Source organism: Pseudonaja textilis, chromosome 1 (genome assembly GCF_049901715.1).
Source record: "Pseudonaja textilis isolate UNSWEBS1 chromosome 1, rPseTex1.2, whole genome shotgun sequence".
NCBI classification, from domain to species: domain Eukaryota; kingdom Metazoa; phylum Chordata; class Lepidosauria; order Squamata; family Elapidae; genus Pseudonaja; species Pseudonaja textilis.
The window spans coordinates 2,039,908-2,063,240 of NC_141990.1; the positions used below are offsets into that span (position 1 = coordinate 2,039,908).

General features: G+C 45.4%; 1 protein-coding gene across 1 annotated transcript in view; it reads left to right on the forward strand.

Moving 5' to 3' along the window:
• Positions 1 to 9,619: 9,619 nt before the first annotated feature.
• The window catches only part of ANKRD13B (ankyrin repeat domain 13B), a 62,746-nt gene continuing 49,032 nt past the window's right edge, over positions 9,620 to 23,333 (forward strand). The window contains exon 1 of the mRNA XM_087922932.1: positions 9,620 to 9,910. Coding sequence (XP_087779058.1) covers positions 9,725 to 9,910 — 186 coding nt within the window. The 5' untranslated portion in view covers positions 9,620 to 9,724. The remainder of the gene's footprint in view (positions 9,911 to 23,333) is intronic.

The window sequence follows — 23,333 nt, forward strand, 5'->3', positions numbered from 1 at the left end:
GTTCTACTGAAAGAAAAACAGACGCTTGGTTTTTAAACTTCTCACCAAACTTCTGTAATGAGCTTAACCTTTCGGCTTCTTTTAATTTTCTCTTTATTATTCTCTCTTTTTTTTTTAATCTGCTAAACGTTGCGTGACCTCTGCAGTCTTGCAGTATTTCAGGGGCTGCCCCAGAGAGGAGGAAGGGGTCAAGCTATTCTCCAAGGCATCCGAAGGCCAGATAAGGAATAATGGATGGAAACTGAACAAGGAGAGATTCAACCTGGAAATGAGGAGGAATTTTCTTGACAATGAGAACAATAAACCCACAGAACAGAAGTTGCCTTTGGAAGTTGTGGGAGCTTCATCACTGGAGGCTTTCAAGAAGAGACTGCACTGCCCTCAGTCACAAATGGTGTAGGGTCTCCTCTTGAGCTGGGGGTTGGACTAGATGACCTATAAGGTTCCTTCCAACTCTGATTATTTGTTAAAGATTGACAGATGTTGTTTGATCATATGAAAGGTATCATTGACAGATGTCAGCCGTCCCAAGCAAAGCTGACTTTTTTGCAATTGACCGACAGGGAATTTGTCAATGCCAAGGATAGTCAAGCAGTGCTCCAGATGTATGGCGATTGTACCCAGAGCACAACTTGGAACATTTTTTACTGGGGTTGATTGCAGAGAGCCAGATGCGAAGGCTGGATTTGACATTTTTATCCACCGATCGACTCCTTCCCAAGGACCTGGGATAGGCAGATGTGGTTGTTTGAAGGAGTTTCGAGCCTCTCCAAAAGGTTGTAAGCTGCTCTGAGTGAAGCTGCCTTCCGTAATTGACCGATGGGGATCTTGTCAATGCTGTGATGGTGTTCAAATTCCAGATGTTTTGGAATTGCACCCAAAGCACTTCATTACTATTATTTTTCCATTCTTCCAAGATGTTCGTGTAAGGTGTGTCAGTCACTCCTCCCTTTTATGTTTGTCTGCAGTTTGGTTAAGCAAAGATTATGATGTTATTGTCCAGTCAGTCGCGTCCAACTCTTTGACAATTCCATGGGCCAGGTGGTGTCACCACATCTTCCAATCTTGCGCTACTTTTTTGAGTTGTCCCATGCTCTGGCCAGTGTCGCGCCATCCTGTTCTTTGGTGACCCAAAGGGGCTTGGCACAAAGGCAACACAGTCAAATAAGCAAGAAGAGTCCCTTTATTATCTCCAACTTTGCCCCCAATGTCCAGGTTACCTTCAGGCTGGAGAAAAACTCTCTCAGGAACAGCCTTTGGCTGCAGAAAATTAAGTCCAAAATATGGTCAACACAAACTGTAACTTAAAGCCCCAACAAGCCAAACTGAAGTAATTAGCTTGACAGGGAAGGAGAAGGAATTTTGGACTTAAAAGCATGACAAAACTCACTCAGTTGGGAAGATGCCAGGAACCCAGAAAAGCCTCAATGATACCAGATAATTCACGGTTTGCTCCCAAAAACTTGCTGCACGCAGCTTCCTTTTGTTCCCAGCTGTGTCTAATGAAGGGAATCAGGGCCCTTTCCTCCCCCGTAAGCCACACAACCCACGTTGCTCCCTTCTCCGTTCCTCCCTGGGTTCCTCCCTTCATTCCTAGGATGAAGAGAGGGTAGGCCTGGGTCTTCCTCCGAATTCCCTCTCCCTTGTTTTACCCCTTCCCTGCTCTGCCCAGCTGGACTTTGCCCTTCCACAGCCAACGGAGCCACACTCCCACTCCCTCTCAGCTGTTCAGCTTCCTCCTCCGAATCAGATTCCGATGGGCACGACACCTGGTTTCCTTTTTTACCGCTGTTTTTTCCCAATAAAATCGCTTTCTCTGGTGAATCCCCCCTGCATGACGTGGCCAAAATAAGTGAGACACGTGTTTTTGTGTTTTTTGCATTCCGGTGACAGGTCTCGTGTTATGTGCTCCCGGACTTGCTTGCTGCTCGCCTTTGCTATTCAAGGATAAGCAAATATATTATGAATTATATAAATCCATAACCTGTTTTGTGGTTAGTTTGTTTTTGCATATTACATAAAGTTAACTCTGTAGTGGTTTGTAAACTGCATTATTTGGTATAGCTGGTTGATCAAACCTATATGGTTATGGTTGAAACAGCACATTATGGTTAGCCAAACCATGATATCTTTGGGCAGAAAGTGATTCAACTAAGATAGGTGAGGTTTGGGTAATAGTTAAAATAATTATATGAACAAAATGTTATTGCTCAGAATATCTACCCATTAATTCATTCAACTATATCTTCTATCCTCTCTCTCTCTCCTTCCCTCCCTTTTTCTTTCTCATTCTCTCTGTCCCATCTCATTCTCTTTCTCATTTTCTTTCTCTTTCTCTCATTCTCTCTCCCTTTTTCCCTCTCTCATTCTCTCCCCCCTCTTTCTCCCTCTCTCATCTATCTATCTATCTATCTATCTTTCTATCTATCTATCTATCTATCTATCTATCTATCTATCTATCTATCTATCTATCTACCTATCTACCTATCTATACATCCATACAACTATTTACATACCTACCTATCATCTATCTAGTCAGTATGGGTCACTATCTAATCTATCTATCTATCTATCATCACTATGAATGTCTATCTATCTACCTATCTACCTACCTATTCATCAATTTATCTTCTATCTATCCATCTATCTAATCTGTCATTCTCTCATTCTTTCTCCTGTTCTTTCCCTCTTCTCTCTCTCATTCTCTCTCTCCCCTCTCTTATCTATCTATCTATCTATCTATCTATCTATCTATCTATCTATCTACCTACCTACCTACCTACCTACCTACCTACCTACCTATACATCCATACAACTATTTACATACCTATCTATCATCTATCTAGTCACTATGGATGACTATCTAATCTATCTATCTATCTATCTATCTATCTATCTATCTATCTATCTATCTATCTATTCTATCTATCTATCTATCTATCATCACTATGAATGTCTGTCTGTCCACCTACCTACCTACCTATTCATCAATTTATCTTCTATCCATCCATCCATCTAATCTGTCATTCTCGCATTCTTTCTCCTGTTCTCTTTCCCTCTTTCTCTCTCATTCTCTCTCTCCCCCCTCTCTCATCCATCCATCCATCCATCCATCCATCTATCTATCTATCCTCGCTCTCCCTTCCTCTCCCATCTCTCTCTCTGAAACTGGTGTTCCTTCTGGGTGGGGGTAGATGGGCGGTTTAGAAATAGGAAGTATAAATAAAATTTTAAAAAAACCACAAATAAATAATTCTGACAAGCCCCTCCCAACCGCTGGGCCAGAGAAGGGATTTTGGGGTGGTTCTGTTTAACTGAGTGGATCCCTCTCCGGGTGGATCTCTGCCTTTGCCAGCTGGGCTAAGATGCAATGAGCCCCTTTGATGGGGTGACGTCATTGTCACACACACACACCCCCCTTTGTTTCTCTGGTTGCTGCTGTGCTGCTGTGTAAAGCAAAATAGCTCATTCGTTTATTTATGGAGCCTTCATACAGATGTGTGGCTGCTTCATTAACACCCAAACAGATGGGAAAATGCCACTGTCATTTCAGGTCAGGGTTGAATTTTGCAAAAATAAAAAAGAGGACCTGGAACTTTCAGGTGGGTTATTCCTTCCTTCCTCCTATAAATCAAAGTTGGCCTATCACCCACCATTGCGCTAAACCAGAATCAATTTCGTGGTCAGGGTTTGCATACTCCTCTACACGGTGAATTAAACCTGGTTTTACTCCATTTTCTGCATTTGGGTTACATGTGGTTTTTTTTTTTCCACGCTTCCTTAGAATAAAAAAATGAAAAATGAACGAAGAACCCAAAATGACGTAACCCCTGCAATTTACCTGTAACTTTAAAAATAAACAGATAAAGGTATGGAAAGTTATCCTGCATAACGCACACACACACACACACACACACAAGCTGGATACCCGTGCTTTGCTACTAAACTATGCAATGGGACTTAAGTTTTGTGGGGAGGAAAATAAGGGGGAAAAAATTCTGCCTCTGCCTACCAGCATCCATCGGTATTCATCTGGCTAGCGTCCTGTCAGTGTGTGAGAGAGTTGAGGGCTGTTTGGAAACTGAAAGAGTATTTGCTGTGGGAGCAAGGAGACAGCAAGGAGCCTGGGCGTGGCTTAGCTCAACTGTTCTGTACTAAAGCTGCTTGGTGCTCTGAAACTGAGACTCCTCTCTGCTTGTGTGTTGCATTTGGAAGAGATTTCTTTCCAGGTGGGGAGGGGAGTAGAACTCCTTAGCATCAGAGCATGTTAATAATAATAATAATATAGGAAATACTCTCAATGCTCTGAGGGTCATTTTCAAAAATCCTTTCTTAGGGAGCACCTAGAAGCCAAGAGGAACCTAAGGGCCAAATTTCAAGTTTGTAGGCTTTACGGTTCTGGAGATTTTGTGATGATGCGTGAGGGGTATTTTGCTTTCATATAAATAGATTATTCCGTGTCTGGCTGGGCAATTCTGGGAGTTGAAGTTCACATATTTTAAAGTTGCTTTTGTTGTGAAACGCAGGTTCATATCAGAATGAGTTACAATTCCCATGTCTGTATCGAATCTCCCATTTCATCCAATTTTTACTGACCTCCAAGGTGGATCGTACGAGAGAATAAAGGAGAATTAGATGCTTTAATGTGTTTTTTTTAAAAACTGATTTCAATGCTTTTTACTGTTTTTATTGTTTTAACATATTTTTTTTAATTTTATTTTAATGTTTTGAATGGTGAGCCACCCAGAGTCATTTGCTGAGATGGGATAGCTGTATGCTAGAAATTATATATATATATACACACACACACACACACACACACACACACACACACAAAATTGAGTTTTTTGTCCTATCGGCCTCAGTGGATGCCAAAAATAAATTAATGTCCCATTCTTTAAGACAAGTGTTTCAGTCTGGATCACTTTGAAGATGGGTGTGGACTTCAACTCCCAGAATGCCGCAGTCAGCTGGCTAGGGGATTCTGGGAGTTGAAGTCCATACCCATCTTCAAAAGTGGCCAAGGTTGCAAAATTTTGTTCTTAAGGTGATCTTTCTCTAATCCATGAAAACGGAAGACAGAAACTCATTATTCTTGAAGTGTGAGTGAATGATCACTGTCAATTTGAGAGATTAACGCCCCGTTGGATTCTTCTAAATTGGATTATTGTTTTAGCAGCCTTAACGGATTCCAGCAAAGCCTCTCAAAGTGGAGGCATTTCAAAGCCCGTAGTGGCGCTTGTCCAACCGAAGGGGCTGCCTCGCTATTTGGCTTGGTGTGGGTTGTGGCTTGGCCCCACATGCAAATTGAGGCACTGTGCCACGTCTTAAAGTTTTAATTATTCTTCTCTTATGGTAGTGTATGAAGGGAAGAGAAGGGAGGATAAGGGAAGGAGGAAGAGGAGAAGAAGAGGAAGAGAAGAGGAAGAAGGGGAGAAGGAAGGGGGAGAGGAGGAGAAGGAGGAGGAGGAAGAGAAAGAGAAGAGGAAAAAAGGGAAGGGAGAAGAGGAGAAGTGAGAAGGAAGAAGGAAGAAGAGAGAAGGGAGAAAAGGGAGGGAGAGGGGGAGGAGGAGAAGAAGAGGAAGAGAAAAGGAAAAAAGGGAGGAGGAAAAGGAGAAGGGAGGGAAGGAAGGGGATAGGAGGAGAAGGAGGAAGAGGAAGAGGAAGAGAAGAGGAAAAAGGAAGGGAGAAGAAAAGAGAATAGGGAGAAAAGGGAGGGGGAGGGGAAGGAGAGGGAGGAGAAGAAGGAGAAGAGAGAGAAAAAGGAGAAGAGAAGGGAAAGAAGGGAGAAGGGAAGGAGAAGGAGGAAGAGGAAAAGAAGGGAAGGGAAGAGGAAGAAGGGAGAAGGAAGGGGGAGAGGAGGAGAAGGAGGAAGAGAAAGAGAAGAGGAAAAAGGAAGGAGAAGAGGAGAAGGGAGAAGGGAAGGAAGAAGAGAGGAGAAGGAGAAAGGGGGAGAAGAAGAAGAGGAAGAGAAGAGGAAAAAGAAGGGAGGAGAGAAGGGGAGAGAAGGGAAAGGAGAAGAGGAGAAGGGAGGAAGGAAGGGGGAGAGGAGGAGAAGGAGGAAGAGGAAAAGAGAAGGGAGGAGAGAGGGGAGGAGAAGGGAGGGAAGGAAGGGGGAGAGGAGGAGGAGGAGAGAGAAGAGGAAAGAGGGAAGGAGAAGGGAGAAAAAGAGAAGGGAGAAAAGGGAGGGAGGGGAGGGAGAGGGGAGGAGAAGAAGGAGAAGAGAAGAGAAAAAGGGAGAAGAGAAGGGAAAGAAGGGAGAAGGGAAGGAGAAGGAGGAAGAGGAAAAGAAGGGAAGGGAGAAGAAAGGAGAGGAGAGAAAGAGAAGAGGAAAAAGGGAAGGGAAAAGAGGAGAGGGAAGGAAAAGGGGGGAAAGGGAAGGGAAAACGATAGAAACGTTTGTTTGACCAAGTGTGATTAGCCACACAAGGGATTTATAATTATAAAGTTATGATTAAAGATATGCAAATTATACAATTTATAAAAACAGAATATCGATTTACATTTGATTTCACCGGGAATCCTGAATCAGGCTGCAGGAAATCTAGCATCTCTTTAGATTAATTAAGGAGAAATTTCCTAAAGTGAAGACAATTAACCAGTGGAACAGCCTGCCACTCGAAGTTGTGGCCAGGTGCTCCGTCCCTGGAGGTTTTGAAGAAGAGACTGGGCAGCCACTGGAATGGCTGGAATGGCCTAGGGTCTCCTGCTTGAGCAGGGGGCTGGACTAGATGACCTCCAAGGCCCCTTCCAGCTCTATTCTGATTCAATTGTAGATCAGGCTTGTTTAAGCACTAGAGGCTGGAAGGTGAGTGTGGCTGTAGCTGTGTACATGAATGGGGCGATCAAAAAATGGGTTGAAAAAGTCAAAATAGTAACCGTCTCAATTAAAAAAAAACACCACCTAATTTTATTTGTGTCTCATGTAAAAAGGAGCAGGATTCAGTCGGATGCTGGCAGACCTCTTGAGGTGTTTTTTTGTTTTGTTTTTAAAGATACCTTTGCAGACACACCTGGGGGAAACAGACAGGTGCAGAGATGGGATTGGTTGCACTGAAGCTCAGAAATTTTCCCTCGAGGTGACCTGCCGCCTAAATACATTTCTAGCCAATGTCGGAACTGGAGATAAAGGTAATAAAAGAATTAAATTGAGAGGCCAAGTTTGAAGGTCTGGAGCGACATGCAGTGTAACACACCTGAGACAGGATAGAGCGGAATTCGACAGCCATTGGGGAGGTTAAAAAGAAAAACACGGTTTTAAGCTTTTCTGCAGAGGATTCTTGCTCTCTGGCTGTTTTGGAGCCCAAAATTCAAGAACGAGGAGAAGGAGGAGGAGAAGGAGAAGAGGGTGAGGGGAAGAAAGAAGAGGAGGAGGAGGAGGAGGAGGAGGAGGAGAAAGAGGGGGAGGGGAAGAAGGAAGAAGAAGAGGAGGAGGAGGAAGAGAGAGGAGGAGGAGAAGGGAGGAGATGAGGAAGAGGAGGAAGAGGAGAAGAAAAAGGAGGAGGAGGAGGAGGAGAAGCAGGAGGAGGAGGAGGAGGAGGAAGAGAAGAAGAAGAGAGTGAAAGAAAAGAGAAAGAAAAAGAAAGGAGTGAGAGAAAGAGGGAAAGAAAAAGTAAAAAAGGAAGATTAAGAAAAAGAAAAAGAGTTGAAGAAAGAAGAAATAAAAGAAATAGTGAAAGTGAAAGAAAGGAAGACAAGAAAGAAAAAGAAAGAAAAAGAGAAGGAAGGAAGGAATAAATGTAAAGGCATGTATTTATGACATCACATAATTGTCATCGTGATCTTTCTGGGGAAGCCTGATCTGCTTAACAACCATTATTCACTTAACAACCGTATGAATGCATCTTTATCTTAATAGAGGAGATCCCGTTGTCTGGAGGATGGAATGGATCGGACGAAAAAGCATATATGGGCGGGCCTCGACTTACGACAATGATGGAGCCCCAGATTTCTGTTGCTAAGCAAGACAGTTGCTAAGTGAGCTGTGCCCTGTTCTGTGACCGTTTGTGGCCGCTGCAGTTCTTAAGGGAATCATGCAGTCGTTAAGCAAATCTGATTTTGGCTTTCACCAGCTAGGAAGGGTCACAAATGGGGAATTACGTGACCCCAGGATGCTGCCACCGTTGTAAGTACGAGTCAGTCCAAATTTTGATCACATGACCGTGGGCATTCCTGCAACAGTCGTAAGTGTGGAAATAAGTCATAAGTCCAGTTTTTCAGTCACTAAACAAAAGGACTTTAAAGCGCAAGATTGTACTGCTGTCTTTAAAATAATGATGTGCCCTTAAATTTAATTTTTTTTTCAGTGCCTATTTTTCCTTAATCCCAGAGATGCTACAATTGTCTCCAAGATGAAATGGGTCAGAAGTAACAAAATAACTAATAAAATAAAATAACTAATAAAATAAAATAATAAGATAAAATAACTAATAAAATAAAACAATAAAATAAGATAAAATAAGATAAACTAACTAATAAAATAAAATGAAATAATAAGATAAAATAACTAATAAATAAAATAAAATAATAAAATAATATAATATAAAATAAAATAAAATAATAAAATAAAATAAACACTAATGTGGCCCATGCTGGGGTGAAAATTCCCCAGGAAAAGGCCAGTGGGATGCCGATTCTCGTGGCGCCGTGATGCCAGGGGTCATTCCTGGTCAGCAGGGCCTAGAAATGCCAGCCAGCCTTGGTTGGCTACCTCCACCAATTTCTCAGGTTTGGGGTTTAACTGATTATTAACAGGGTCCGAAGGGACCTTGTAGATCATCTAGCCCATCCCCCCCGCCCCCGCCCAAGCAGGTAATGCCCCCAAACCCCATCTCACCTCCCTTATGCAGTCACAAACGTGGTGGGCATCCGGCCTGGCACTGGGTGGGGGCTGCACCCAGCTGGCACCTTGCAAACCGCAACTGGCATCTTTGCAGGGGGCTTCTGTGCAAAGGGCCACGAGGGGTGGTGCAAGCAGAGAGGTACCCCTTTCCCGGACGAGGGGGTTTTGGAGGTACCAGCTCCCACCTGGGGGCAGAGAGACGCCTGCCGCCCCCCCCTCTCCGCCATCGCTGCAGCTCCACTTCCGGCCGTCTTGCCCCCACCCCCAAAAAATACACCAAGCCGCCGGAGGACAGAGAGGGACCCCGCAGCAGACCTGCTACCCCCCCAAAAAAAGATGAACAGAGACGCCCAGAACGGCCCGCAAGCGCAGTCGAAGCCGCACAGGTGGGGACAAGCCGGCGCTTTTGCAACCTGGCGCCCGCGGGCGGCACCTCCTGCCACAGTGTGTGTGTCCCCCCGTCCCCCCTTTGCATCCCACGCTGGGCGGGCGGTGCCCGTTGGTGGGGGGTGGGCTTCCTCTCGCGGGAACGGGCGGGAAGGGTGGTGCCCGCGGCGGCGAGCGACGACTCCAAGTCCCATGGTTCCCCGCTGAAGCGGGCGGCTGCGGCGCGGGGAGGGAGCCGGCCGGGGCGACTTCCCCTTCCTGCCCTCAATCCACGCGACCCCCTTTGTGTGCCGCGGCGGGGGCGACTCCCCCACCCTCCCTCCTCCTCCTCCTCCTCCTCCTTTTTTTCTTCTCTTCCTCCGCCTCTTCCTCCTCCTCCTCCTTCTATTTCTCTGCCGGCGTGTCAGCAGCTCCAGGGCCCGGCGGGGGTCTCGGCTTCCTTCCTTCCTCCCACCCCACCCCGAGCCCCGGCCCGTCCCGGTGCCCGCAGCGCCCATGCAGCTGCAGCCCCGCCAGCCCCTCGCCCCGGTGCCAGGAGGATGCTGGCCCTCCTCCTCCTCCTCCTCCTCCTCTCCGCGAGCCGCCAGCCGCAAGGGAGCCGAGAGCCGCTACCCGCTGCACGCGCTGGTCTGGCACGATCGCCCCGCCGAGCTGGAGAGGATGCTCAGCGGCGGACAGCAGGTGGGTCTTGGCGGCGGGGGCGGGGGGGCGGGAGAAGGTCGCCGGCCGGGGTCTCTGCAGAGGGGGGAGGGAGAGGGAGAGGGGGCGAGGAGAGACAGGGAGGGAGAGAGAGAGGAGAAAGAGAGAAGGAGAGAGAGAGAGGGAGGGAGAGAGGTAGGGAGAGAGAGGGACAGAGAGAGAGAGAGAGAGAGAGAGAGGGAAAGAGAGGGAGGGAGGGAGAGAGGGGGAGAGAGAGGAGAGGGAGGGGGAGAAAGAGGAGAGAGAGAGGGAGAGGGGGAGAGAGAGAGAGAGGAAGAGAGAGAGAGGAGAGGGATAGAGAGGAGTGGAAGAGAGAGAGAGGAGAGGGATAGAGAGGAAAGGGAGAGAGAGGGAGGAGAGAGGGGGAGAGAGAGAGAGAGAGAGAGAGAGAGGAGAGAGAGAGGGAAAAAGAGAGGGGAGGGAGAGAGAGGACAGAGAGAGTAGAGAGAGAGGGAAAGAGAGAAAGGGGGCAGAGAGAGGGAAAGAGAGAGGGAGGAGAGAGAGAGAAGGAGAGAGAAGGAGAGAGAGAGGGAAGAGAGGGAGGGAGAGAGAGGGAAAGAGAGAGGGAGGGAGAGAGAGGGAAAGAGAGAGGGAGGGAGAGAGAGAAGGAGAGAGAGAGGGAAAGAGAGAGGGAGGAGAGAGAGAGAGAGAGAGCATTGCAGGACTAGCCTTCCTCCTCCTCCTCACTCCAAGGACCATGGTGCAGGGCCACAGTGAGGGGCATGCGGAGGCATCCAGAGGGCGAGGCAGGGTGACCATCCACCCCCCGTGGGGATTCCCCCTTTAAAGCGGGTGGGGTGGGGATGTCGCCACCCTCCCTCCGCTAAGCTCTTGCAAAGAGCCTTTATTCCTTCAGCATCTTCGTTGGGGCGGGGAGGATGGGGAGGGGGGAATCAGCAGCCTCACCCTTTGCCAGCTCTAGTATCTCTGCCTGCCGTCCCCCCCCACCTGCCTGCTCCCCATGTCAGATTAGCTACAGATATTGGAAAGGGACCTTAGAGGTCGTCTAGTCCAACCTCCTTCCTTCTTTCCTTCCTTCCTTCCTTCCTCCTTTCCTCCTTCCTCCTTTCCTTCCTTCCTTCCTTCCTTCCTTCCTTCCTTCTTTCCTTCTTTCCTTCCTCCTTTCCTTCCTTCCTTCCCTCCTTCCTTCCTTCCTCCTTTCCTTCCTTCCTTCCTCCTTTCCCTCCTTCCTCCTTTCCTTCCTTCCTTCCTCCTTTCCCTCCTTCCTTCCTTCCTTCCTTCTTTCCTTCTTTCCTTCCTCCTTTCCTTCCTCCTTTCCTTCCTTCCTTCCTCCTTTCCTTCCTCCCTTCCTCCCTTCCTTCTTTCCTTCTTTCCTTCCTCCTTTCCTTCTTTCTTTTTTCCTCCTTCCTTCTTTCCTTCCTCCCTCCCTCCCTTCCTTCCTTCCTTCCTTCCTTCTTTCTGTCCTTCTTCCTCCCCTCCCTTCTTCCCTCCCTTCCTTCCCACTGGAGGTTTTTAAGAAGAGACTGGACAGCCATTTGTCTGAAACAGTACAGGTTCTCCTGCTTGAGCAGGGGGCCAGCTAGATGACCTCCGAGGTCCCTTCCAGCTCTACTCTGATTGATGGATAGCCTTTGGAGACCACCTGTGAGGTTCTTTGTTGTTTCTAGCAGACAAAATTTCTGAATTTAGCTTTGTTCATGGACCCAACAAAACCTTTTTACAGGTACAGTAGTCCTCGACTTACAACAGTTCATTTAGTGACTGTTCGAAATTACGACGGCACTGACAAAAAGTGACTTACAACCGTTTGTTCACCCTTCCAACTACTCGCGTGATCACAATTCGGACGCTTGGCAACTGACTTATGTTTACGAGGGTGGCAGCCGTCCCGGGGTTGTGTGATCCCCTGTTGCGACCTTGCGACAGGTACAAAGCTGGATTCACTTAGTGACCGTGTGACTCCCTTAACAACTGCAGTGCTTGCCCTAACGACGGTGGCAAGAAAGGTCGCAAAATGAGGCAAAACCAAGTGTCTCGCTTAGCAGTAGAAATTTGGCGCTCCATTGAATTCGCATTCCTTTTATAGGCCAAGTGTGATTGGACACACAAGGAATTCGTCTTGGTGCAAATGCTCTCTGTGGTCGGAAGTCAAGGACTTCCTGTCTCAGGTATAACGCTTAATATTATTTATTTGTTTATGATATACTAGCTCGATACCCGTGCTTCGCTACGAAACTATGTGCTTGGGCTTAGTTTTTGGGGAGGAAAATAAGAAGGGAAAAATTTCTGCCTCTGCCTACCACCATCCGTGGGTATTCATCTGGCTAGCTTCCCGTCAATGTGTGAGAGAGTTGAGGGCTGTTTGGAAACTGAAACTGCTTGGTGCTGTGAAAATGAAACTCCTCTCCTCTGCTTGTGTTTTGCATTTGGAAGAGATTTCTTTTTTTCAGGAGGGAACAGAACTCCTTAGCATCAGAGCACGATAATAATAATAATAATAATAATAATAATAATAATAATAATAATAATAATAATAATAATAATAATATAGGAAATACTCTAAATGCTCTGAGGGTCCTTTCACAAAATCCTTTCTTAGTGAGCCCCTAGAAGCCAAGACGAACCTACGGGCTGAATTTCCAAGTTTGTAGGCTTTACGGATTTTGTGATGATGCGTGAGTGGTATTTCGCATTTTTATATATAGAAGAAAGAAGAAGAGGAAGAGGGGGAAGACAAGGAGGAGGAGGAGGAGAAGAGGAGGAAGAGGAGGAGGAGGAGGAGAGAGGAAGAGGAGGAGGAGGAGGAGAGGAGAAGAAGAAGAAGAGAAGAAGAAGAAGAAGAAGAAGAAGAAGAAGAAGAAGAAGAAGAAGAAAAGAAAGAAGAGGAAGAAGAAGATTGAAGAAGAAGGAAGAGAAGGAAGAAAAAGAAGGAGAAGGGAGGAAGGAAGGAAAAGATTGAAGCAAGAGGAGGAAGGAAGGAAGGAAGGAAAAATTGAGATAGAGGAAGAGGAGGAAAATGGAGAAGGAGAAGATAAGAAAGAAAAAGTGGTGGAGGGAGGAAGGAAAGAAAAGGAAGAAGAGAAGGAACAAAAATGGAGATAGAAGGAAAAGGAAGGAAGGGGGGAGGAAAAGGAGAGGAGGAGGAAGATAAGAAGAAGAAGAAGAAGTGGGAAGAAGAAGGAAGAAGAAGAAGAAGAAGAAGAAGAAGAAGAAGAAGAAGAAGAAGAAGGGAGGAAGGAACAAAAATGAAGGAAAGAAGAGAAGAAAAAAAGGGAGGAAGAGAAGGGGAATAAGAAAAGGAGGAGGAGGAAGAAGGAAGGAAGGAAAAGATTGAGATAGAGGAAGAAGAAAATGGAGAAGAGGAAGATAAGAAAGAAAGAAGTGGTGGAGGGAGGGAAGGAAAGAAGAAGAAGAGAAGAACAAAAGGAGAAGAAGAAAGAAGAAGAAGAAGAAGAAGAAGAAGAAAAAGAAGAAGAAAAAGATGGTTATTATTATTATTATTATTATTATTATTATTATTATTATTATTATTATTATTATTATTTCTTCGATTTCTATGCCAGGCACCTTTCCTAAAACTTTTATCTTGCTAGAGAGTTGGGGAGAACGGTTGTCCAAGCGAAGGCCAAGATCTGCCAGCATTGGGCTGACTGTGTGGTCTAAGGACCGAGCCTCCATGTTTAGCAGCAGTATACCTGCAAGGAATGGAAGGTGGGAAGCCGCAGACGGGCTAAACCCAGAATGGGGAACCAATTCCTTCCATTCAGCTGTGGTGGCATTGCCCATCGTTGGCTTCACGCCCGGGCGTAAGTTCCTTACGGTTCTAGAATCCTGGCTTATGTTGCAAGCCGCGTTTCAGCAAACCACGATATGGTATCCTGGGTAAGCCCAGGACGAGCCGAATCATTAGATCTTTGGAGTACCGTTGTGGTGTTCTCATCCGTGCCAACCCACCCCTGGAGTTACACAGTACAGGTAATCCTCACCTGTTTAGTGCAAAGTTACAACAGCACTGCAAAGGGACGTACTACCAATCCTCTCACTTAACGACCGGGGAAGCATCCTCATGGTTACGTGATCAAAATTCAGGCGGTTGGGACCGTGTATTTCTGATACTTGCAGCATCGCGGGGTCGAAGGCCCTTTGTGACCTTCCCAGATGGCCGTATTTGCTTAACGACTGTGCAACCGCAGCTATTCGCTTACTAATGGGGGATGGGGACTGAAAAGGTCGTCAAATGAGGCAGGCCTCACTTAAACAACCAATGGAAATTCCAGCTTCAATTATGGGCAGAAGTCAAGGATTACATATGCGTGAATCAGTAAAAATGTAGGCTTTTGATAAGAGGACTAGCATCAACATGATTCCTTGTTGAGCAAAGTTGAGTTCGGGGGGGACACGGGGTTGGACTAGATGACCTACAAGGTCCCTTCCAACTCTGTACATCTAATCTAATCTTTGAGTTCTGCCTCCCGTGACTGGCAGAGATGCTGGGATTGACTTCCCATAAGACAAATAACACAATTGTTGTTTCCCTGGGGTTCCTCTCCCTGCTGGGTGAGGAAATCAGAGTTACCCAGCGGTGCAGGCTTCCCGGATGATCTCTAGGGATCCCTTTTCCCCACAATGCCAGAGTCAGGGCCCCAGATCATCCGGGAAATAAATAAAACCCCAACCTGTGTTCTGTTGTTGGCTTCCTGCTCGCCTCTGCTCTTGCTACGTGTGTGTGTGTGTGTGTCTGTCTGTCTGTTTGTGTGTTATTAGTCCGTGTTGTATGAGGATTTGCCACGCCCGCTTTGGTTTGGCCGGGGGCAGTTGTGTGTCAACAGGGAAAATCCTGGGTTTGCACAGGTCATATTTGCCATGGGGGAAGCTCAGGCAGTCTGTGTGTGTGTGTGTGTGTGTGTGTGTGTGTGTGTGTGTGTTTTATGTAGGAGGGTTTGTCGGCCCTCTTTGGAGGGCTTGGGAGAAAGTCACAATCATGATGGACGTGCCTGAAATGCAGAATGGCAGGACAGAGCTGGGTTGAGATGTTTTGTCACGGCGGTGTTTAAAAAGTACAGCCACAAGCACCACAACAAATATGGAAAGAGAAGTTGCGGGGGCGGGGAGAGGGGGCTCAGATGGCAACAACGTGGTTGTCGATCTTGGCTCTAAATATTTGTAGCCCGACTGGTTCCAGGGCCCATGAGGATTTCTTTCTTTCTTTCTTTCTTTCTTTCTTTCTTTCTTTCTTTCTTTCTTTCTTTCTTTCTCTTTTGCTTTCTTCCTCTCTCTTCCATCCCTCTCTTTCTTCTTTCATTTCCTTCCTTCCTCCCTTCCCTTCTTCCTTCCACTTCCTTCCTTCTTCCCTCCCTCCCTCCGATTCCTATCCCCTTCCTTCCCCATTCCAACTTCCTAACTTCTTCCTTCCTTCCTTCCTTCCTTCCTTCCTTCCTTCCTTCCTTCCTTCCTTCCTTCTTCCTCCCTCCCTCCTCCCTCCCTCCCTCTGATTTCCATCTCCTTCTCCATTCCAACTTCCTTCCTTCCTTCCTCCCTCCCTCCCTCCCTCTCATTTCCATCTCCTTCCCCATTTCAACTTCCTAACTTCTTTCTTTCTTCCTTCCTTCCTTCCTTCCTTCCTTCCTTCCTTCCTTCCTTCCTTCCTTCCTTCCTCCCTCCTCCCTCCCTCCCTCCTTCTGATTTCCATCTCCTTCTCCATTCCAACTTCCTTCCTTCCTTCCTCTCATTTCCATCTCCTTCCCCATTTCAACTTCCTAACTCCTTCCTTCCTTCCTTCCTTCCTTCCTTCCTTCCTCCCTCCCTCCCTCCCTCCCTCCCTCCCTCTCACTTCCATCTCCTTCCCTTCCAACTTCCTAACTTCTTCCTTCCTTCCTTCCTTCCTTCCTTCCTTCCTTCCTTCCTTCCTACCTTCCTTCCTCCCTCCCTCCCTCCCTCTCATTTCCATCTCCTTCCCCATTTCAACTTCCTTCCTTCCTTCCTCTCATTTCCATCTCCTTCCCCATTTCAACTTCCTAACTTCTTCCTTCCTTCCTTCCTTCCTTCCTTCCTTCCTTCCTTCCTTCCTTCCTTCCTTCCTCCCTCCTCCCTCCCTCCCTCCCTCCCTCTCACTTCCATCTCCTTCCCTTCCAACTTCCTAACTTCTTCCTTCCTTCCTTCCTTCCTTCCTTCCTTCCTTCCTTCCTTCCTTCCTTCCTTCCTTCCTCCTTCCTCCCTCCCTCCCTCCTCCCTCCCTCTCATTTCCATCTCCTTCCCCATTTCAACTTCCTAACTTCTTCTTTCCTTCCTTCCTTCCTTCCTCCTCCCTCCCTCCTTCCCTCCCTCCCTCCCTCCCCGGACAGACACATGTTTCAGAAGAGGTTTATTCTGCAGGAACTTACAGATCTGTGCTGGATGATCTGTTTGGCATGTTCTGTTTAAGTCCTTAGAATTGTGCAATCTGGACGAGCCACATGGAGCTTGGAGTCCAATGCTGACCCTTGCCAAGGTCAGTAGCCAGCCTGGAAAGGTGCCAGGACCTCTTGCTTTGATCGCCCAATACTGACATCCTGGCTGACCTCAAAAGGCTCGGTGGCATTGGATCTGTTTAGTACTTGGATCGGAGACCACTAAGAGATCCCAGGTGTATGACCTAGGCTGGAAATCAAGGAACCAGTTTTGGGAAAAGAAATGTATTTATTTCCCAACTAGAAATGTCTAGGTTGTTGCAACCTGGTGGAAACTCTACATCTGTACACACCTTAACACCTGTGGACTTCAACTCCCAGAATTCCCCAGCCAGCCAGCAATTCCACAGGTCTTAAAGGGGCCACGTTTCGGAAACACTAAATTCTTCCGTAGCACACAATGCCAAAGTTTGTTGTGCTCACTTTATTTTGGGGTGGGGGGGCAGGGGTGGGATTCTACCTGGTCGGACCAGTTCTATAGAACCAGTTGTTATGATTCTGCCCAGTTTGGAGAACCGGCAAATCGTGCCACTGGTTGGCCACTCCCCTCCCTGCCCGCTCACTCCTTACCTGGCATGCGCGCCATCAAATTTGCCTGCTAAGTTGCTATTTTTCCTTTCCCTCCTCCAACCCTCCAACTGTTTTGCTATGCAGGGAAATTTAGATTAACTGGAAAGCAGGAAATGGTTGGATTTCTCGCTTTCTAGCTAATCTAAAAGCAGAGCTGAACCTCCCTTAGGACGGAAGCTTCTATTATTCAGCGCAGACTCAGGTAGCCGATGGCAGAAAGATAGATCTCCGAGTGAGTCTGCGATTCTGCGAGCAACTCAATCTGCCTGCCTGATTTGGGGTAAAAGTTGTTCTTTTTTAAAATAAAAAAATCCAACATTTACATACAGGGTGTGTGTGTTGTGAGTTAATTTTATGAGTTTGCTTGCAAGCAAATTTTATGGGACAGACTCGGGTAGCAGATTGCAGATAGATGGATCTCTGAGTGAATCTGATTCTGCAAGCAACTCCATCCGCCTGTCTGTTTTGCCTGATTTTGGGTAAAAGTTGCTCTTTTTTTTATAAAAAAAAATCAAACTTTACATTATTTACATAGAAGCCATGCCCAGCCAGACACATGACCACCAAGCCACACTCAGTCAGCAAGCCACGCCCACCCAGTCATGTGACCACCAAGCCACACAAAGTCATCAAGCCCTGCCCACCCAGTCACATGACCACCAAGCCACGCCCACAAATTAGACCATGCACACAGAACCGTGAAGACATTTGAATCCCACCCCTGGGTAGGGGTTCTTCCTGCTGAGTTTAGCATGGTGTACCCCAAACTGAGCAAAAAAAAAGCATTAAGCTAAATAAAACGGCTCTTCAAATCCTCAAAATTTAGGAGATGACTTTTTTGCAAATTGTGTCCAGGAAGTCCCCGACGTTACGACCCCACAATTGAGCCCAAAATTTTGGTGGTAAAGCGTGACATTGATCAAGTGAGCTTTGCCCCCATTTTACAACCCTTTCTTGCCTCCGTTGTAAAGCGAATCACTGCAGTCGGTAAGTTGGTCACCCGGTCATTCAGTGAATCAGGCTTTTCTCTCTGGTTTTGCTTATCAGACGGTCGCAAAAGGGGATGGCGTGACCCCGGGAACACGTCGAGCATCATCAATATGAGTTGGTTGCCAAGCGGTCTGAATTCTAAGCGTCTAAATTTTGATCCAGTGACCATGGGAATGCTGCAATGGTTATGTCATACCCCTGTCGGAGGAGGAAGACGAATGGCTGACACAAAGAGTGGGAGTGTGGCTCTATTGGCTGGAGAGGAAACCGGGGAAGGGCAAAGTCCGGCTGGGCAGAGCAGGGGAGAGGTGGAACAAGGAAGAGGGGGTCCAGAGGAAGATCCAGGCCCATCTCCTCTTCATCTTAGGGCATGCAGGGAGGAACGGAGAAGGGAGCAACGTTGGTTGCGTGCCTTACGGGGGAGGAAAGGGCCCTGATTCCCTTCATTAGCCGCAGCTGGGAATGAGAGTTTAAAAGAGACGCAAGCTGAGAGCGGCGGCGGCTGGGAACAAACGTGAGTTTATCTTGTGTTGACTTCGGTTATCTGTGTTCCCGGTGTCCTCCCAACTGTGTTAAATTACTGCCGTTCCTTCTTGCCCTATAGGACTAATTACCTCATTTTGCCTTGATTGGACTTAGAGTTACAGTTTATGTTGACCATGTTTTGGACTTGATTCTCTGCAGCCAAAGGCTGCTTACCTGGGAGAGTTTTTCTCCGGCCCAGAAGGTAACCAGGACACTGGGGGCAAAGTTGGAGCTAATAAAGGGACTCTTACTGGTTATCTGACTGTGTTGCCTTTGTGCCACACCCTTTTGGGTCGTCACAGGTCATAAGTGTGAAAAACCACCACGTCACTTTTTTTTCACTTGCCGTTGCAACTTAGAACGGTCACTAAATGAACTGTTGTAAGTCGAGGATGACCCGAATAGCCGCCTGTCTCACAGATACGTGGCTCTTGGTGGCAACCCAACCCAACAACAGTTAGGAACTCCGTAGTAGTCCAAAAGCAATAAAAAATGAATACAATTGAAATATGAAAGAAATATAAAATATTTAATATTGCACATTTTAACTTCAGCTAGGTTCGCCTATGCCCAATGTTGGAAACACACATGTATACCACCAGAGGAACTGACCATTCAAAAAATAATGAGTTGTGCTGAGATGGACAAATTAACCTTAAGTCTGCAAAAGAAAGCGGAATCTGATTACTACATGGTGTGGGGAAAATGGTATCATTGGTTTGAGCAGAGACAGATTGGTGGATAGATAAATGGATTGTAAATAAATAGAGATAAGGACTCGATAAGTTAATGATTTATATTTGCACAAGTTTGTATATTTGTAAATAATGCACAAAATATTAGTATAGAATGTCACAAAGTGTTGATAGAGAAAATCTATTTTGTTGTTGTTTGACTTTTTAAAATTATAAAAGATTAATAAAGTATATTTAAAAAAAACAGAACAAACAGATTAAAGTAAACGGACATAATATACCAGTCAAACCCAAGAATGAAGGGAAGAGAACAAACAATCATGTAATCTCATTTATCCGGTTTATATCATCCAGGAATAAACAAGGCTGGGGAAGAAAGGCATTGTTTTAAGAGATTTGCCAAAAATTGACAGAATTGGGGCATCATTCACTTTATCAGAGTCTATAGAATGACGGAGTTGGAAGGGACCTGGGAGGTCATCTAGTCCAATCTACATTAGACTTCTGGAAAGCCTTTGATTCAGTGGTACACGACAAACTATTCCTAAAACTAAAATCTTATGGTATCTCTGGACACCTGCATAACTAGATAGAAGCATTCCTGTCAAACAGACAACAAATGGTCAAAATTGGGAGCGTCCTATCAAATTCTGTACCTGTCAACAGTGGTGTCCCCCAAGGCAGTGTTCTAGGACCAACTCTCTTCATACTCTACATAAGTGACCTCTGTGATCATATTAAGAGGAACTGCGTTCTCTTCACTGACGATGTAAAGCTATTCAACACCACAGACAATCCTGCTACCCTTCGAAAAGACCTCGACTATGTATCAGAATGGTCAAACAAATGGCAACTTCAAAACTCAACAAATAAATGCTCTGTCCTACATATTGGCAAAAAAAAATCAGAAAATAAAATACAGGCCGAATAATCAAGACCTTGTTGATGATCCAAACTCTGCCAAGGAGCTTGGAGGACTCATCTCCAATGATCTAAGTGCTAGAGCCCACGGTAGCTACATAGCCAAAAAGGCGTTAAGAGTTGTTAACCTAATTTTACATAGCTTTTTCTCTGGTAATATTACACTAATAACTAGAGCATACAAAACATTTGCTAGACCAATTTTCGAATACAGCTCATCAGCCTGCAACCCACATTACGTATCTGATATTAACACAGTTGAGAAGGTCCAGAAATATTTCACAAGAAGAGTTCTCCACTCCTCTACTCGTTGCAGAATACCTTACGCCACCAGACTTGAAATTCTAGACCTAGAAAACCTAGAACTACGCCGCCTTTGGTCCGATCTAAGTATAGTATATAAAATCATACATTGCAATGTCCTGCCTGTCAATGAAAACTTCAGCTTCAACCATAACGACACAAGAGCACACAATAGATACCAACTCAAGGTTAATCGCACCAAACTTGATTGCAGGAAATACGACTTCAGCCACAGAGTGGTCAGTCTCTGGAATCCTCTACCTGACTCTGTGGTTTCTTCCCAAACCCCCAAAACTTTAACCTTAGACTGTCTACTATTGACCTCACCCCTTTCCTAAGAAATCTGTAGGGGGCGTGCATAAGCGCACCAACATGCCTACCGTCCCTGTCCGATTGTTTCTTTTATTTTTCTTATATGTACCCATTTCACGTATTCATAACTATATATATATACTTATACCTATTATCTTGTAAGCGATGGACAAATCAAAATGAAATAAAATAAATAAATAAACCCCCTGCTCATGGAGGAGATCCAAGACCATTCCAGACAAATGCTTGTCGAGCTTTAAAATTTCAGAAGGGTGGGGGAGGGAGGAAAGCAGAATAGCCGAGTTGGAAGGGACCCGGGAGGTCATCTAGTCCGACCCCCTGCTCAGGCAAGGAAACCCCTTATCCCATTTCAGACAAACGGCTGCCCAATCTCTTCTTGATGGAGCACCCACAATTTCTGGTGTTGTGATGCTCCATTCAAAATCCCCAGAAAGAAAACCTTACGCTCCACAGTTTTCAGAGAAAAGGACTTTTACTGGAAATCGAAGTGGTAGCATCAGAAGGAATACCAGATCTGAGGCCGTAGGCGCAGAAATCGCATATAGAAAGTTATTCCCATGTTCCCACCCATAAAGAGTTCCAACTAGCCATCCGATCTGAGATGTGTATGATGTCACGTGGGTGCATCTTCAGGTGGTGTTTCACACACCTGGCATGCCAGGATGGTTGATCTCGGCCTAGAGAGATAAGAGGCTACATTTGCACAGTAAGCAAGCGAGCGTGGTCAAGAAAACACCCCAACGTTCACATTTCACCAACTCAAACCTCCAGCGCTCTTCCCCACCCCACGAAATCCAATTATTCTTCCCTCTCCTTCCCACCTTTCTTCTTTTTTTTTTAAGTTTAAAAAATAAACTCTATTAAACATTAAAAAATACATACATAGTACAAAACATTTCATAAAATATGAAACCCCAAAGCTATATATAACCAATAAACATAAACATTTATAATTGCTAAGACGGTGTGTTCTTATCAAACAATTTTCCAATACTTATTTCCTATATCTGGTAAATACTCCTATCATAACCTCTTTATATTTTTCCCTTCCCTATCTGTTTACTTGCTGGTTTCTATCCTTTATCCAATTATACCAGTTTTCCCAAACTGTAAAATATTTTGAGGCTTCCTTTTAACTTTTGGGTGAGTTTATCCATTTCGGCGCAGTCGTAGATCGTCCGGATTATCAAGTTATCCGTTGGCATCTAACCACCCTTCCAACATTGAGTTAATGCTATCCTTGCTGCGGTGGTTATATGTAGAATTAAATATTTTATTTCTTTTGCAACTTCACCTTTTATTATTCCCAACAAAAAAAAATTTTTAGCCTTGAGTTCTAATTGAATATTTGTGATTTCTCTTATCCGTGTTCATATTTTTTTTCTCCAATAATTTCTCCTTAGTTCTAAGTTGCTTCTCTCTTTGATTAGTTTTCCCTTCATCGCTTCTTGTCCTGCCTTCTGGTGCTTTCACGTATAGCTTGACTCCCTCTTCTTTGTGGCAACTCCTGTGAGATATTGGATCACTGCTATCCTGTCTCCCCTAGTCCTTCTTTCCATTAAACTAGACATATCCAAATCCAGTAACTGTTCTTCATAAGTTTTAGCCTCCAGTCCCCTAATCCTCTTTCTTGCTCTTCTCTGCACTCTTTCTACAGTCTCAACATTTTTTAAAAACATCGTGGTGACCAAAACAGGATCCATTATTCCAAGTGTGGCCTCACCAAGGCCTTATAAAGTGGTATTATCACTTCGGGTGATCTTGATTCTATCCCTCTGTTGATGCAGCCTAGGATTGTGTTGGCCTTTTTTTGCTGTAGCCGCACACGGCTGGCTCATATTTAAGTGATTTTCCAGTAGGACTCCCAAGGTCCTTCTCACAATAACTGCTGTTGAGCCATTAGAGCAAGGGTCTTCAAGCTTGGCAAGTTTAAGACTTGTGGGCTTCCACTCCCAGAATTCCTGAGCTAATATGACTGGAGGAGGAGGAATTCTGGGAGTGGTCATCCACAAGTCTTAAGTTTGTCAAGCTTGAAAACCCTTGGAATAGATAGATAGAGAAAGAGAGGTAGAATAGCGAGAGAGAAAGGGAAATAGATAGAATAGATAGATAAAGGGAGTGAGAGAGAGAGAAAGATAGAGAGAATAGATGGATAGAATAGATAGAATAGATAGATAGAGAAATAGATAGAATAGATAGATAAATAGATAGAATAGATAGATAGAGGGAGGGGTAGGGATAGGGATAGAATAGATAGAATAGATAAAGAGAGGTAGAATAGACAGAGAGATAGAATAGATGGAAGGAGAGAGAAAGAAAGAATAGATAGACTAGATAGAGAAAGAGAGGTAGAATAGATAGAGAGAAAGGGATAGAATAGATAGAGGGAGGAAGAGAGAGAAAGATAGGATAGATAAAATAGATAGAGAAAGAGAGGTAGAATAGATAGAGAGAAAGATAGAATAGACCAAGGGTCTTCAAACTTGCCAACTTTAAGACTCGTGGACTTCAACTCCCAGGATTCCTGAGCTAACATGACTGGAGGAGGAGGAATTCTGGGAGTTGAAGTCCACAAGTCTTAAAGCTGTCAAGTTTGAAGACCCCTGCTCTATTTATTCTATTCTTAAATTCTTATTCTATTCAAAATCTTATTCTGTTCTA